Source organism: Aspergillus nidulans, chromosome III (genome assembly GCF_000011425.1).
Source record: "Aspergillus nidulans FGSC A4 chromosome III".
Classification (NCBI taxonomy): domain Eukaryota; kingdom Fungi; phylum Ascomycota; class Eurotiomycetes; order Eurotiales; family Aspergillaceae; genus Aspergillus; species Aspergillus nidulans.
In genome coordinates, this window is record NC_066259.1 from 3,220,223 (window position 1) to 3,236,565 (window position 16,343).

The 16,343-nt window shown below is 51.0% G+C and overlaps 7 protein-coding genes across 7 annotated transcripts, besides 1 other annotated feature; 3 read left to right on the forward strand and 4 right to left on the reverse strand.

Moving 5' to 3' along the window:
• Nucleotides 1-16,343: part of a sequence feature (contig 1.158 1..283337(-1)) that runs on past both edges of the window.
• Nucleotides 283-1,671, forward strand: ANIA_08645 (uncharacterized protein; the record flags this gene model as incomplete). Its single annotated transcript, XM_676822.2, has 1 exon — nucleotides 283-1,671. One exon carries the CDS (start codon nucleotides 283-285, stop codon nucleotides 1,669-1,671), a length of 1,389 nt encoding a protein of 462 aa, XP_681914.2.
• Nucleotides 4,314-5,589, reverse strand: ANIA_08644 (bZIP transcription factor; the record flags this gene model as incomplete). The annotated part of the gene is made up of 3 exons (XM_676821.1): nucleotides 4,314-4,340; nucleotides 4,453-4,830; nucleotides 4,891-5,589. The coding sequence occupies 3 exons, from the start codon at nucleotides 5,587-5,589 to the stop codon at nucleotides 4,314-4,316; spliced, it is 1,104 nt and encodes a 367-aa protein (XP_681913.1).
• On the forward strand, nucleotides 9,357-10,641 carry ANIA_08643 (bZIP transcription factor; the record flags this gene model as incomplete). Its single annotated transcript, XM_676820.2, has 1 exon — nucleotides 9,357-10,641. The coding sequence occupies one exon, from the start codon at nucleotides 9,357-9,359 to the stop codon at nucleotides 10,434-10,436; it is 1,080 nt and encodes a 359-aa protein (XP_681912.1). The 3' UTR covers nucleotides 10,437-10,641.
• On the reverse strand, nucleotides 10,768-12,109 carry ANIA_08642 (Gfo/Idh/MocA family protein; the record flags this gene model as incomplete). The annotated part of the gene is made up of 3 exons (XM_676819.1): nucleotides 10,768-11,547; nucleotides 11,609-11,922; nucleotides 11,977-12,109. 3 exons carry the CDS (start codon nucleotides 12,107-12,109, stop codon nucleotides 10,768-10,770), a joined length of 1,227 nt encoding a protein of 408 aa, XP_681911.1.
• On the reverse strand, nucleotides 12,525-13,145 carry ANIA_08641 (uncharacterized protein). Its single transcript, XM_676818.2, has 2 exons — nucleotides 12,928-13,145; nucleotides 12,525-12,874 (listed from the first exon to the last, which is right to left on the reverse strand). Exons 1-2 carry the CDS (start codon nucleotides 13,047-13,049, stop codon nucleotides 12,601-12,603), a joined length of 396 nt encoding a protein of 131 aa, XP_681910.1. The 5' UTR covers nucleotides 13,050-13,145; the 3' UTR covers nucleotides 12,525-12,600.
• Nucleotides 13,310-13,798, reverse strand: ANIA_08640 (protein conF). Its single transcript, XM_676817.2, has 3 exons — nucleotides 13,721-13,798; nucleotides 13,507-13,662; nucleotides 13,310-13,446 (listed from the first exon to the last, which is right to left on the reverse strand). The coding sequence occupies exons 1-3, from the start codon at nucleotides 13,759-13,761 to the stop codon at nucleotides 13,368-13,370; spliced, it is 276 nt and encodes a 91-aa protein (XP_681909.1). The 5' UTR covers nucleotides 13,762-13,798; the 3' UTR covers nucleotides 13,310-13,367.
• On the forward strand, nucleotides 14,428-15,990 carry ANIA_08639 (trehalose-6-phosphate synthase; the record flags this gene model as incomplete). Its single annotated transcript, XM_676816.1, has 3 exons — nucleotides 14,428-14,710; nucleotides 14,775-15,515; nucleotides 15,590-15,990. 3 exons carry the CDS (start codon nucleotides 14,428-14,430, stop codon nucleotides 15,988-15,990), a joined length of 1,425 nt encoding a protein of 474 aa, XP_681908.1.

Here is a 16,343-nt window from a genome sequence, read left to right on the forward strand (position 1 = left end):
CCTGCTATTGCAGAGTCACGTTTTTCGTAACATGGATCGAGTTTCCCTCGTGAGCAGAAGCAAAGGCCACTTTATCAAAGAAGTCAGATAAACGGAAGAGAGCCCCGGGTCAAAGTGATGCCCAGCTGTCTTAGTCTCGGACAGCACAATACCATACATTGGCCGACAAGGCACGAGCCTCTTGTTGCTCATTCCTACCTCTTCAGCGTAGTCATCCTCCCAGTCGTCTAATGTCCCCGAAGACTCACCTAACCCCGACATCCGCAAACGTCGTGATTCATGATGACGGAGCCCTTCCCGTCGAGCTCGGTTTGCTCACTGTCGAGTTCTCGTCGCCTTCCCAACGGACAGCAACCACGAAAGCTCCGGGATAGCTGCATCCACTGTGCAAATTCAAAGGTCAAGTGCAACAAGGAGAAGCCTATCTGCGGTCGTTGTGTTCGGCGTCGGCTGCCTTGCGAGTATAAAGTATCCCGCCGGACTGGCCGTACTTCACGCAGCATAGCACAGCTCCTGGGATCGGGATCCACAGGAAGAACGACAGAAACATTAACAATATCCCCAGCAATCCATCCGGCAAATACCGGCGGCAACGCAACCTCAAGCGTCTTGCCATCAAACCCTGTCACCAGCGGACCATCGCAAACCCCGTTATTGACGCCGATAACCCCTATCCCGACGTCAGAGCCTTCTCCAGATCATTGCATACCCCAAACTCCAGACGTTTGGCGGTCCTTCTTGTCTCCCAGCGCGTTCAACCCAGATGTTGGGGATCTGTCGTCGCTGATATCAATGCCCCCTGATGTCGGAAATTTGTTTGGATCAGTCATGGGATCGCCCCTATTCGATACCTGCGATATTGACTCACTACCAGCTCAGGCAATCGGGGAATCTGTGTCGGTCACCGAGCATCCGTTGTTTCCGACGCCAGCGCTTTCGGATCCGAAATCAGAAGACACTTCAGAAACCACATCAAATCACGTGAAGTCCTGTCTGATCTCTGTATTGGATGTCTTCAGGGACGTGTTTGCTGACACGCCGACGCCGTGCAAGAAAGCCGATAGACAGCAGAGTTCCAGCAGGGCCCCAACGATAGAGTCCGTTGTGTCAGATAATAGAGAGGCTATCGACACGCTCAGCGCTGTTATGGATTGCCCTTGCTCTCACGACGGATACATACTATCCATTGTCTCACTTGCTGTTTTGAAAGTGATGGGTAGGTATATCGCCGCAGCGAGGGGACAAATACCCGCTACGGAGGACACCAGGGGCTGGGGACAGGAGGTCTCTATGCATTCAGATAGATCTAGGCAATTCCTTCCATTCGACGAGCAGTTACCGGGCTCGCCAGGCCCGGTAGGCAGTTACTCTATTGAAGGAAGAAACCAAAATCGTATGGCAGCGCAGCTTGTCTTGAGCGAATTACACCGCGTACAGCGGCTTGTCAACGTCCTTGCATCACGGCTAGAAAATGTTCGCCTAAGGTCGTGTCTTTCGCCGGCTTCTACTTTCGGCCCCAACAGCACAGATAGCATCATTGAGAACCCGTTGCTTGCTGCGAGACGCATATTGCCGTTATCAGGTTCCACGTTCTCCAAAATGGAGGATGACCTTCGTAAACGCCTTCGCGCCGTATCTTCTGAAACAATCGAAATTCTCCGGCGGGCATGATGATGAACAGATATCTACGCTGACGGTACATTCCTTTGTATATAGATTGGGCGGCAACTTCGACGCGGGCGGTTGGGGTAGATCCACCAGAGCTCAAACGCACCAGTTCAGTAAAATCCAACTCTTTCCTTCAAACAACATGATATTTATTTCCGGAAACTGATGCTGAGCCGTTGTCTTCTGTAGTGAAATCCACAGTTGGTCAGAGGAAGTTGGCATAGAATAGAGAGAACTAAGTGATCATTGTCTGAGGGAGCGAGCTCATGGACTTAGTTACAGAACAGAAAGATGGGAGATACACGTGTCATCTTATATAGCCCCTTAATATTGGAGTATCAACTACTCCAACTCCAAGCAATTACTCCAACTCCAAGCGCTAAGCCATATTCATAACATCTTCAGTATGGGTTCAGATAAAAATGTCAGGTTATCCGTGTCGCTGGGCAAGCGACCCTAATGTTCAGGAGACGCCCGGTGATTGCATGATAAATACTTCACCCACAGATACTGAAGCCTGTGCGGGCTCTACAGTACACTCCTCGGGCGGAAACATAACACACTTGTCCCAGCAAAGTGAGAATATGATGGGCCAGTTGCCTTGCGGTCGAGGCCAGCATCTTGCCGCTTAAGAATTTCAGATTTCGACGTGGACAAGGATTCAGTGTTCGTATAATCACTAGGTTCGATGCCAAATCACCCTTCACCCAATCGCACAATCGAATTCGTATGCATGGTTTGGCCCTCTTCAAGGATAGTTCATCTCTCTTGGAACTGACACCTCGGCTATGCGAGGACACTTGGTCAATCTGGAGCATTCACATCTAGTTAAGGGGATCTTATCTGCAGAGAACTGAACCAGGCCATAGTCGTCTCACAGACGCTCAAGGTAAATGGTAGTCGCAACCGGGAATCACAAAAAGTCGTGCTTAGTCGACCCTTGCGACATATCAGGATGTGCCAGTACCAGCACAAGTCACAAAGGCACTCTGCCAAGCTCTCCAAGGCTGAGGTCAAATCGTGGCCCCTGCGGCTCTAGAGCTTTTCTGCATCTCAGAGCAAGTACTGCCTGTTTAGAATTGATTTAGACTGGATTTTAGGCAGCGGATTCAGCCGAACCGCACTCGCAAGGGTTTCATTCATCTCTTCTCTCTGAGACAGCACGCAGAGCATCATTGTTCCTGTATTCGTTCGAATCTCGGAGGAGGTTTCGTGGGTGAAATGTGGTCAGGCAGATTACGGAAGGGGAGAGAAAGGACCTTCATGCCGTCGCCTTGATGCCAGTCACGATCACGTGGCTCCCTTGGGCTTGAGGGATTAATCATCCAGGGCCACCTTTCTACTCCCTAAACACCATTAAATCCTTCCGATATGACTTCGAGGAATTAATGGATTATCTCCAAAGTTTCTCACTCGTGACAAAATGGGAGAATCACATCTGTGTGGCTTTCTGCAGATTACCCTTTCAGGACAGGAGAACGATAATATGTAAAGCCCCTTCGTAATCTCCAATGGCATTCCTCAAACATAACATACTGATGGTGTGGCTGTTCGTCCCAGACAACTCATTACTTAACACTTCAGTAAAGGGCTACAATCAAGCCTGATACTGCTGGATGGGGTACATATCCGCATTTCTCAAACGCGCCGGCCATTATCTGTTTGAACAGCGAGTTGTCGAGCTTCATTAAAACAGGCTCATTGCGATGGTACTGAACGACGTTTGCACCGGCTTTCAGACCCCGCTGGAATAAAGACGGCGAACGTGGATCGACAGCCTCATCTAAGGCATTAGACGGCCCTAACTCGTTCAACGAAGCCTTCGGGAAATTGAATCAACACATGCAGGACTTAAGTTCGCCGATTCATGTCAGGGGGCATGGATTATTTACCATAGCCTCAAGCAGGAACACTAGCACACTCTTCGTCTAGGGAGCTGACGCCCTGGCAGGCTGAACGGTCAGGTCGATTTGGGAAGACACTGTGCACGATGCGGAGAGTGTGATCATACGATCATTTCTGCGCAGGGGCTATCTGCTGTAACTCGAATATCAGACTGGCGGATCCGAAGACAAGCGCAAGGGAAGACAGCAGTCAATGTGAGTGGCCAATGAGGGAAAGAAGGCTAGGATGATTGGTAACGATATGGATGGCTGTTGTGATATGAGTGAGACAACACTCGATGTGAGTGGCCACTCAAGAACCAGACTAAGATGGCTGGGCAAGACATGGATGGCCGTCAGGAAACGGGCTCGAAGAACCCATGTCCATTTGTAAAGAAACGGAGTACAGCCGCTATTGCAACCGTTGCGGGACAACTATGCATGTCAGGCTCGCTCACTTGACCACGAGGAACAAAGCCGAAGAGTCTAGTCCTCGAAGTCTCAGAACCCCGCTATGGTGCCACGCCAAACTCAAAGAAACAATTGCTGGCACTGTTGGTGCCCGGAATGGGGTTACATAGTTTGTATGCAACTTTATAAGGTTAGCGGGACTATATGACTCTGGGCTCAGAAACGCCCGGGTACGAATTCCTGAAGGTGTAAGAATGATGTTGTTTGTAGGCTATTGCCGCAGCTAAATACAAGAACATGGTAAGCTTGATGAGGAATGTACATGCTCTGCAGCAGCGCTACTTGCGGATTCTAGTTGTTTTGACCCATGATGTACACCTGCAAGTAGATTGCACAGATTGCTCAATGGGCAACATTAAATAAGAACCACGATGACCGAAAGCTCGGCAACGCCAGCGACGATGTGGATGGTCATATATGCGTTTCATACCAGAACACCCTCGTCATCACCAACGTTGACGTACTTTTTCAATTTCGGAAACGTTGCTGCCCACTCGCGCGACACTTGCCAGTTCTCGTACGCGTACAAGCCGGCCTCGAAACTCGGCGTCGGCATCAGTTCCCCGTTCTCATTGGTGTAGATAAACTCCTGGTCCCCCGGCCACCGGAAGTGGATTGAGCGCATGTACATCATCACTGAGTGTCGGGGGTCTTGTATCTGCTGCGCCTTGTGTATCAAACGATCGCGGAGGCCCGGCCATGGGAGGAAGTCGATGCAAACGGGATGCGGGATGGTCTTTTGAATTTCGGTTGGATATAGCCAGGTTGGGACATCGCGTTGGGTTTCTTCGTCAGGGCAGAGGCGCCACTAGCCAGGATGTTAGGCGGGAGAAAATATATGGTTGCCAGTTGTGTAGGAGGAGCTTACTCGTAGAAAGCGATACATCACCACATAGCAAGCAAACAGAGTACGGACATTTGCCGGGCGCACTTGGCTGAAGACGAGGCCAAGGATCTGGATGACTGGATTGTCGGTCGACGCTGGGCGAAAGACATGTATTAGAGACGGCGTGCGAGGAAGCCGCGTCGGATTCGAGAGGCTTGTGTTGAGGCCCTGGTGAGCGCGGAGGAGGATGGAAAAGGTCGAGTACTCGAGGCATTCGTAGTACGAGCGATGGTCTACTCCGCACCGGCAGTCGACAGGGACATTATTATCGGGTTCCCCAAGTACTGGCGCAGGAACGAGCATGGGTAGCTTATCTGCGGGGAGGAGAAGCATGTCCTGCGCGTTGGGAAGCGGCCGCGGTTGCGGAAGCGAGGTGGACGAGTTGCCGGCGGTACCGACGGGACTGGGCGTTTCCGCGAGATCAAAACAAGAGAAATATCGCGACTGATCCCGCAGTCTTTCGTTGAGGACGCGAACTTGATCGGTGAGCGACTGGACGGCCTGCTGTAAATTGGTGACTTGTGTTTCCAGGTTCTCCATCTGCCGCTTCTGCTGCTCGCGTTTGGCCTTGTGGTTGATACGGTCGGCCTGTCGTTTGCGCGCCAGCTGGGCTTCGGTCCGTCGACGCTTCTTCTGAACGCCCTCGGTAGGCGTGGGAGGCGTTGAATGTTCTACCTCCATATTCAACTTCCTTTCTCGGATTCAGAGCTTGGATTCAGCTAGAAGGCTGAGAAGACAGGTGGAGGATACCAGAGTTAGATAAGACCCGGCTGCAGGCGGGTTCAGGGCAACCCCGCATTCTGGCTGCCCACGGGGTTCTCTCAGCTTGGCTTCCGGTCGGCGACCACTCGATTCGCTTCCACTTCACGAGGCTATCCAAAATTCGAACCTCGGACTCTCTACGCGTACGTCATTTCGATCCTGATGCCGTTTCACGTTCCTTGAAGTTGAGTCTGCCTACGTATGTGCTTCTGGCCAGCCCTTCATTGAGCACCTGATCAACCAACCTTGGATTGTTCCTGCGGGTCTTCCGCGATCGTTCCTAGCTTGCCCCGTGTTACTGACTCGCGCCTCGACTAGGGACCGTCGAATTATCAAGCAATTTACCGTATCCCTGATCATAGCAAGCATTTGCTTTGAGTCATCGATCCAGCTAGATCTACAGATCTCGTTCAATCTCCATTAGCTACCCCGGATTGCTCCCGTTCCGACGATACCCTGCCCCGCCCCTGCAGCGCGCGAAGACGCATTGAGCCTTTTTGGGATGGATCAATGTGGATAATGGTTATATCGGTGGCTGTGGTTGTCGGAAGAACCCGGTGACGCGCATCCTGGCACGAGTCCATAGGCGTCTCGTTATTACGGGCTTCAATCAGTACCCCAGCACTACTCCAAGCTACATACGAAGGATTGTGGCCTCTCGTGATTCGCGTTACGCCTCTGCCATGCAATTACGGGCTGCGAGGGGGATAATTAATGGTGTCAAATCCCGAAATGAAGCGGCCAGGTTGATTGCGGCAGTCCACAAAAAACCATGGCCTGCTCTCAATAACGTCTAGTCACGATGACTCGCTGGGAAATCCAGTTGACACTGATACTCCCCATTGCGACTGTTGATGCGGCGAGGCAAAACGCTTTTGTGGTTGAGAGACTCAAATCCATGGTTGATATGCCCTCGAGCACGTGCCTCGGATAATGGAAGTCCCGGGTGGTCGACGTCGACAAGACATTATTGAAACTAAGGACACTAATGACACAATAATTTCAATTAGCGAAAAGCGCCCAAAGATTGCCCGTCATTGGATGCTGGTTTCCCAAAATGAACTGATTTCTCTCTTTGGATCTCTTCCACCAATCAAGGCCGTAGGAACTTTCTGCGACGCGAAGCTCTCGTACATGACCCACACAGGATCTTGAACCCGACTCCTATTGAGTCGTTTGGATTTGCTCACGCAGGGCGAGACCATACTCCAGGTTTTATTTCTAGCTTACGACATCTCTGATTGATTTGCCAGAGGATGTTGTTATTTCGAGTTTGTGATGCCGCATGTCAAATCCAGCAACAATGCGTGTCAGAGGCAACCTGATTATTCGATGCAAGCCAGAAGCGCTGGAGCGATATAAGAAGTGTTGGTAGTTGTGAGCACCACCAAAAGCACACCTCATATAAACTCAATATCTCCTCGAGGAATAATCGCGGCGACCCTCTGCAAACAATAGCGCCCGAGAAGAAAACAAAACGAACATCCTACTACGCCTTGGCTTGATCTCCTGCGACACGTCCTGATGGTTCAAGGATAGAGACGGCATGCGAATTTTTGATTTCATATTCCTCAAGAACCCCCGACTTCGCGACAATGGGCTCTCTGGGTCACGGCATAATGAGCTGGTCGCATGATCGAGATGCGACACTCGCCGAAACACGCGACAGCCAGGCTGTCGGTAATAGTTATTCTCTGGATTGTGCTGGGGACTGGTAACCAGAGATTGCAGACTCTGTCTCGAGGCCCGTGGAGTTTTCAAGCATGTGGAATAGGTGCTTTCTCTGCGTTGCGATCTAATTGGCACCGCGGATTGTTCTGAGGCAAAATCAGAGGGTTTGGCTTCAATGACGTCGCTCTGAGTATTTCAAAAGAGTCGCAAGGTTAACTATATCTCAAAGAGAAATGTTGGGTGGAGCGTACCGAGAGCTCGGGCTTGCTTGCAACCGCATTATCCTTCAATTCTCTTTCCATTTCAGCAGTATAGTTTGATATCAAGTGCCGCAGGGAGATAATTCACTCCTAAAAGCTCCTCTGTCCATCACGATGATATTGAATCGAAGAAGGTAAGCGCCCGTTAAAATATAACTCCAAAAATTTTCCTACTTTCTCACATTCCAGACAGCCGTGTGCTGGAATTCTGCAGCCAAAGTTCCCAAGGGATATTGACCTGCCTCCTAGAAGCTCGATTTCTGCCATCTATGCATTCAAGAACAATCACCAAAAATTCCAAAGGTCCATGGCGGAAAGACGTCAAACCCAGGAATGTGATGGCTGATAGGCAGGGTCGCCCAGCGGTTGCACGCGAATAGCGTGCGGTCTCCATGGATTTGATAGATCACAATCCCGGGATGGCAAACAACATTCCCGCCCCGAGTCTTCCCAGCACAAGGATCGAGAATTCCAGGATGTAGTGAGTTGCAGGATTGGTCAGGAAACAAGTTATCAACTTGGACACTTGCCGGTGCCCCACCAATGAATGGTGATGCAACCGGTTGGCAGGGTCAAGATAAAATATCAAAACCCGCCTCATGAGCCGGATACCACTTCCAGCTGCTTTTCATTGGCCGAAGCTAAAGCCTAGTGTACGCTTACAAGGCTTGGATCGATCATCTCTCGCCGCATTCGGGCAACGGCACTGCTTGTTGTGCGGGCGGCCTGACTCACGATCTATTTTCCATGATTGGCGGATGCAGGGCTATTAACCTTTTAGGCAAAAGGGTAGGTGGCAAGTTTACTCATCACTCTCCAATGGTCAAGGTTCGCAGTGGCTTGATTGAGACATGGTCTGGACTTTTGCTGGGGTAGGAGCTGAGCGAGGGATGATAACAAGAACTCCAAGATCAACGGCCTTACAGGGCTCTATGTCATATTGCATCAGCACGTTTGCCGGACGTTTCTCCCGAGACTGATCCTACGAGATTACTGCACCAGTACTTACCAGTACTTCTTCACAATTCTGCTCAATTACACTAGCTGGGTCGCCGGAATCGCTACCCCCCCGGGTACCCGCTGCGCGAGAAACGGCAGAATGGCACCATCCAAACCCGGTGCAGGAAGGGTTCAAAGACTAACTGATTCACAAGGCTACGATATACCTTTCCTAGTACAGCTTGTGCTAGTAAAGTGGAGGTACCAATCGCAGCGGGACCCAAGCAGTATTTCTCTTCCCGCCACTCTGATTGTTTCGAGACATGACACCTGCACGAATTCAGGAGTGCAGGCGTCATTCTGACACTGATCTACTTACAGCCATGGACCTTCAGAACTGCTATTTTGTATGGTAGCCAAGATCAACTTTCCTTGAGTCTGGTTATCGCGATCCTTCCTTGGAAAACGTCAATACCTGCGCTGAGGGCTGGTTTCCCCGCTTACTCGATGCCCTCGTGGATCGGTATATAGCTCCATGGCAAAGCTACGGGCCACCTTAAAGCTTTTCTTTTCTAACTTCATATTCAATTGCTGATCCATCCAACATTTGCAACTTCAGACCAGCTATTTAGTATCTGTAACGCCCAATCAATACAGCCTTTCTTCATTCTAACCTCTCAATTGACCTTAACGCTCCCTACCATCTCCCGATAGGCCGGGAAAGTGCTATTGCACCATATCAAAAGACCCAGCTGGCTAAAACATCCATATCAAGACTACCAAAATCGAGCAGGAACAGTATTGGTAACCAACAGCATGACCAGCCAAACAACTTTCTATCAGCCCGATCCCAGCCTGGATTCCGCGATCGCCCCCGAGTCACTATTTCTGGGCCAGGAATTCTCTCCAGAATTTCTTCCTCTCTCTCTACTCGAAAAAGATGGGCATCATCACGAGCTGCCGCTGGAACACATGCAATTCTCACCCCACCAACCCGCTATGGTCTCCGTACGGGCCATGCAGGGCGAAAGCACAAATGCAAACGAGGACATGATGCGTCCTCGCTACCGCACCCGCGCCCTCCGCCCAGCGCCCCGCGACACCCGTAAAGACTCAACCGACGACTTCAACCAGCCGGGCTTCCTCAATTCTTACGGGCCAATGCCCTCTTTCTCATCCTTCTCCTCTACTTCCACCACTTTTAACCCCGCAGAACAAGATCCAGAGTTCCGGTTCTCGCCGCACTCGGATATCAGCAGCAACAAGTCATCCTCGCCACTACGCTGGCAGACCGGAGACGCAGAGAAGCGAGCCAAGCACCTCGAGCGCAACCGGGCCGCTGCGAGCAAGTCGCGTCAGAAGAAGAAGCGAGAGACGGACCAATTGCGGACACGGTTCCAGGAGGTGTCGCGTAGAAAGTCCACCCTTGAGATCGAAATCAAGGAACTGCACAGCCAACTGCTTTCGCTGAAAGACCAGATCCTCATGCACTCACGGTGCGATGATGAGGCTATCCACCTGTACTTGGGGCGTATGGTCAAGCAGGCAACAAAGCATGATTCCATCTCGTCGGCTTCGAGCGGGACCTCAGCTTCCAGCAGAGAACAGGACGACGAGGGTGACCGCTCGTTTGGCCAGCGTCACGGTTCAGAGTGTATCTCGCCGCGTCAGACTGTGACCAGCCTTCATACCCAGGGACCCCCTCACCATCACAATCTTAACCATTCCCGTACCAGTCTCAACCCAGCCGGTATGGACCTGTCAAACGCGCACCAGGGACCCATGCGGATGGGCGATGGATCTGGATTGCCGTGCGGCGTCGAGAAACCGATAATGAATCAGATGTTCTCACAGCATGATCCGAATAATTTCGACCTGCAAATTAGCATTTCTTAGTCGTTTATCCATTCTCTCCGGCTTCTCTCACGGATTACCTTCTGTACGATCTTTATGAGTATGCGGCACACGGTTAGCGGGCGGATGTCTCTGTGTGAAAAGCGTTCGGCTCTACATTATCACGGCCCTTACCATTCTACCATGTCATTATATAGTACGAATTCAGTAAATAGCTTGATAGACGCTTTATGTATAGGTGTAGGTTGATACATTACATATGCGTCTGTTGGACTGACCATCCGGTTACAGAATCTACATTATAGCACCGACCAATATAATAGTTTACCAGCAACTCTGCCAGAATGTCCTAAGTAACTATGGAAGAACCAGTCTACCCCCTCTTCTCCCGGTCCCCACTCTGTGATCCAGTCTTTTCTCCCCTTACCGGCATTCCCGCGGCCTTATACAACTGATCAATAACCTCCATCTGTACCACACTTTCCTCATTCCCAACCCAAACCGGCGGATTGCCCCCACGGACCTTCTCCACGAACGCTTCCAATTGCCACCGATACGTGCTCCACCCGCTCTTCCCTCCTTTCCCACCAACACTCACTTCATGGGAACCCCAGACGGGACCTCCCGCATACTGCCGATACGTACTAACTCTCCCCGTCAGTTTCTCCTTGACACTGATATAGTGGTAAAGATGCGGCATCATTGCGTTGTAGAAGTAGATAATTGCCTTCTCCGTCTCAACCTCGATGCTCGGGTATTCCCAGAACCGTGGGATGATACCTAGCGTCCAGGACCGCGCCATGTCCGTATAGATCTGGCTCTGGACGTCGCCGCCGCCGACATTGGACGAGGCTTCGAAGGTGAGATATGCGTACATGGCCTCGTCGACGCGGGGATCATGGTTGTATGGCTTCATAGCTACGCTGTGGATATGCTTTGGGTGAGATGTTTCCAGTGCGTACCGCGTAAATGACAGCGCATAGGTCATGTCCATTGCTGATCCACCAGCTAGATCATATTGCCATCGGATATCGCCTTCTGGCACACCTGGTGATGCAGTCATGAGCGCCTTGGTGCGCAGAACCCGTCCATACTCTCCTGATTCGAGGAGAGCGCGGAATCGGTGTGCGGCAGGGTGGAATTGCCAATGGAACTAAGCAATCTAATCAGTCGTTATTCTATCAAAAAGCGAACGGGGAAGGATATCATAGTACCGCCTCCTCAACAACTACCCCCTTCTCCTTTGCCAGTTCGACAACTTTCCTCGCCTCCTCGCCATTACTCATAAACGGCTTCTCACAGAGGACATGCTTGCCTGCGTTGATTGCTTTCGTGGTCCACTCGAAGTGCTGCCCGTTTGGCGTAGAGATGTAAACCACGTCGATCTCGGGATCGTCCAAAAGAGCTTGGTACGACCCATAAGCCTGCTTAAAGTGGTATTTCTTCGCCTGGGACTGTGAAGTGCTTTGGTTGCGAGAGGCGATGCCGTACAGTGTTATGTGCGGGTGCGTTTCGACGGGGTGAATTACTAGCATTTGTTAGTTCATCACAGCAGAGTGAAAGCGGAGGGAGGGACGATTACTGGCTGCCGCATTGATCTGAGCAGACGACAAGACGCCTAGTTTGAGGGCGTCGGCGGACTTCCTGGGCTGGGAGTAGAGGAAGGAGTTGAGATACTGGTGGGCAAAGGTTGCGGTTTGGAGGACGAGGGCCATTTTTTTCTCTCCTCGGTTGGGATTTTCTCCAATCTGTGTATACGAGTACGGTTGCTGTACCTAAGTACGACGAAATCTGTCCCTAGCAGAAATCAATCTGTTTTTCGAGCTGGACGTTAACGTTGGTGCTAACGTGATGCCATTCAAAAACATACGACTTAAATATACGGCACAAACGTTGGTACGGTCGCCCAGACATGTTCAACACTGAGGGACCGCGAGTCTAGTTTGACGTCAAGCTTGGTAAGTCCCGCTTACTATCCCTGCGCTCAGCCAAACGTGATGATGTGGTAATGGTGGGTACAAGATAAGTCCTCCCTCCGGGACACCCAAGCCTCTCTACTTGGGTGCTGTGGATCGATTACTGGGTCAAGACTAACTACGCATGCTCCAGATTCCGAGCAGAGCCCCGGGGGTTTATGCAAATGTGTACAATTGCTTATTCTATTACTGGACCCTCAATAGTTTCGTATCATACAAAGAGCACGTGCTCAGTTTTGCGGCCTCTGCGGCGAAACCGTCCCCTTGAATTTGGCCGACTCTGTCTCGCCTTCGCCCGTTATACTCTTGCCGGGCTCGTTGATATATGGGTTGCTCGTATCCTTGTTGCTCAGACCTTCCTGCTTCGACGACATGCTGTTCCCTCCAGCAGGAGCCTTTCGGCTCGCTGGCTGGTCCTTCTCAGAGGGGGTTGGGTGGGTATCTCCGCGACCCGCGAAGAGATAATACGCGGCAGGGATGCCGAGGGCGGCGGTAATGATCATCCTAGATAGTGTAAATGCAAGAGTTGGTATGATGCGGGCAGTGCTGGTACATACCATGTCGAGTTGTTGCCGCCCTGTTGCGGCGCAGGCTCTGAGGCGTATGTACGGCGGGTGACTTGGGGGCGTGTGGTCTTGATAGCCCGCGAGAGGCGGAGGGGGGTGCGTGTAAAGGACATTGTGCGATGAGTGATTCAAAAATGGTCAAGGAGTATTAGGCGTTAATTGAAGTGAAGAGTTTGTATATAAAGCTCAATTGATGTTCAGAATTTTTCTTTAGTCTTGTCAAGAGAAAAAATAAGTGTTGAGAGACGGGGAACAGTATATAGCTCTAGCTATGGCATGACCAGGAATGATGTCATAGTTGGAGCGGTCATGATGTATGCGCAGAGTATCGAGTTCTCCACACATTCAATATTACGAGGATTAGTAACAGATGCAGAATATGCTCGTGAAACATTATTCAGTAATTCAATATCCCAATAAGTACAATTCATTTATTCCTGCGGCATCTCGCCCAATTTCTCTTGCGCCTGCTTTTTCCCCTGCTTCGAGATGGAGTCGTTATGCATCGCCCTGCACAATCAGTCAGACACCGCGAATAGAAATAGTATAGATTAAAGCAATGAAACATACGCTTTGTAGCCCCCGGCTACGCGGTTTGGGGACTTGTTGCGAGCGCCCTGGGCTGTCAAAATGTCTTCATGAGGCTGGTCGCCGCCAAGCTCGTTGTCTAGGACCGATTGAGCGTGCTCCTTGGCTTCGTTAGAGACGCGGGGATTATTTAGGGTGCTGATCGTGCTCGGTCAGCATGGTCTGATTATTTTGACAGAGCTAGGAGCAAGCTTACGCCTTGTAGCCTCTCATCTGGTTGATCCGCTCGTCGGCCATTTTGTAATGTACTAAAAAGTGGTGCTAAATATAGAGATGGTTTGGTATTTGGTACTGTATAAATTGAGTGTATGGCGTTGCATATATTATCTATTTTTCCATTAAGGACGGCGGTTATATACAATTGACCTTGCCGGTTACTGTACGCTTGAGGCTTCTACGTCGTCATGCAGTCAGTTTCACGTCAGTTCCATACTTTTATTGTGGACTGCAAACACCTCGAACTCCCAGCGCTGTCCCTAGTGCGGCGTACTGTCAAGGGTTTAGAGTGGCACCACGCAATGCTGCGTGACGTCATCCCCGCATCATCTCCGCACCGAGAACATCGCTCACGTTGACAGGTCAGGACAAGAATATTCTAGGTTGACAGGATAACGGGCATGATAACAGATACGATAATGGTGAAGAATAATCTGAGTCCCTGACATCAATCAGTCTGCTTTCCACGTAACATTATTATATGACCTGGCAACAACCGGCGTAAGGAGATCTTCCAGAACCAGCCAACCTGACAAAGTGACACTCATAACCTCTGAAGACGACAGTTCAAATCACAAATTCAAATCATAGCTTAAATCCCGTAGGCTGATCGTCCTCTCTCTCACCTGACCGATTATCTCCAAGCTATACCGACCATACCCACACTTCCAAAAACCGAAGCTGAAGATGGCTGACAAGAAGCGCCAGCTGCTTATTATCTCTAACCGGCTCCCCCTCTCACTTCAAAAGGTGGACGGCAAGTACGAGTCCACGCTCTCCAGTGGCGGCCTCGTCACCGCACTCTCAGGCGTTAGCAAGTCTACCAACGTGCGCTGGTTCGGCTGGCCGGGCTCGAACATCGAGGATCCCGAGGAGCGCAAGACCGCCAACGAGGCATTGGCCGAGAACAACGCGGTTGGGATCTTTTTAGATGAAGCGCTGGCACACAGCCATTATAATGTGTTTTCAAGTGTGTTTTCTCCCTCACACTCCTCCAGTTCTGGGGAAATGAGCAGAAATGTTAACCTGTCTAGACGGGATCGCCTGGCCGATCCTCCACTACCAATCCGGTGTCGACTTCAACGAGGACGCATGGAAATCATACAAGAAAGTCAACGAAATCTTCGCCGACTCTGTCGCCGAGTCGGCGTCCGATGGCGATTTGATCTGGATACATGATTATCACCTCCTTTTGCTTCCAGCGTACTTGCGCGACCGGCTCGAGAAGCAGGGCAAAAAGTGCCCCATCGGATTCACGCTGCACACGCCGTTCCCAGCAGAGGACTTCTGGCGCGCGCTGCCAGTGCAGAAGGAGTTGCTAGCTGGTGTGCTAGCCTGCGACCTCATCGGCTTCCACACGGACGAGTATAAGCGGAATTTTATCGAGTGCTGTTCGCGCGGGTTGGACGTCAGCGTCAAGGATGACAGTATTGTTTACCAGGGCCACACAGCGCGTACGGGCACGTTCGTCGTCGGCGTCGACCCGGCCAAGTTCACGGATGGGCTGCAGACTACCGAGGTGAAGAACCGCATCAAGGAACTTGAGGATGAGTACAAGCATAAGACCGTGATCCTGGGCGTGGATCGACTCGATTACACGAAAGGCCTTGTGCAGAAGCTGCAGGGATACGACTACTTCCTACGGCAGCACCCAGAGCTCAAGAACAAGGTGAGGCTCATCCAGGTGGCCATTCCGAGCCGCGAGGATGTAAAAGAATACCAGGAGTTGGAGAGGGAGCTGAGTATGCTTGTGGGCAAGATTAATGGAGAACACTGTACGTACCGAACCTTTCCTTTCCCTCAGACCGTCCTTCGCTGCTTGCCGGAGATGGTGTACTGACAGTGATAGCGACGCCCGACGGCACCCCAATTATCTACCTGCACCACTCCGTCCCCTTCACTGACCTGACGGCACTCTACCGCATCGCGGACATCTGCCTCATCACCTCTCGACGCGACGGGATGAACCTGGTCGCAGCGGAATACGTTGCCTGCCAGAAAGACCGGTTTGGCGTCCTCGTGCTGTCGGAACTTGCAGGCGCGGCCTCCTTCATGAGCAAGGGAAGCATCACCTTCAACCCGTCTAGTGCGCAGCAGCTGGCAGACGCGGTTTACAAGGCAGCGACAATGAGCCCTGAGGAGAAGAAGCAGGGGTACCTGCAGTTGGAGGAGTTCATTACCAACAATACAAGGTATGCTCCGCATCTTCCTACCTCATCAGCCCAACAGTTGTGGTATACTGACCAGTGAGACGTAGTGCGAAATGGGGCGAGACATTTACAAAAATTCTTGCTGGCTGCGTTTAATGTTGTTTGCTCAATCTCGACCTGACTTGACTTGCTTTTACCAGGCATTGCGGAATCTGTTTTTTCTCTTCTACAGGCGGGCCCGACCTTTTAATCCGGATTTGAGTTCACATTCAATTCTCACCTTCGAACTCAAGACTTGATGTTCCAGCTTAGCGGTAGTATGTTTGCACTCAGTCATGGTGTCTTACGAAGTACATGGAATGCACATCAAAGATCCAAGCGCGCTTTTTCTTTGCTATCTTTGACTATGAATCGTTCATTCACTCTTACATGCTCCCGAACCTCCGCAGATAA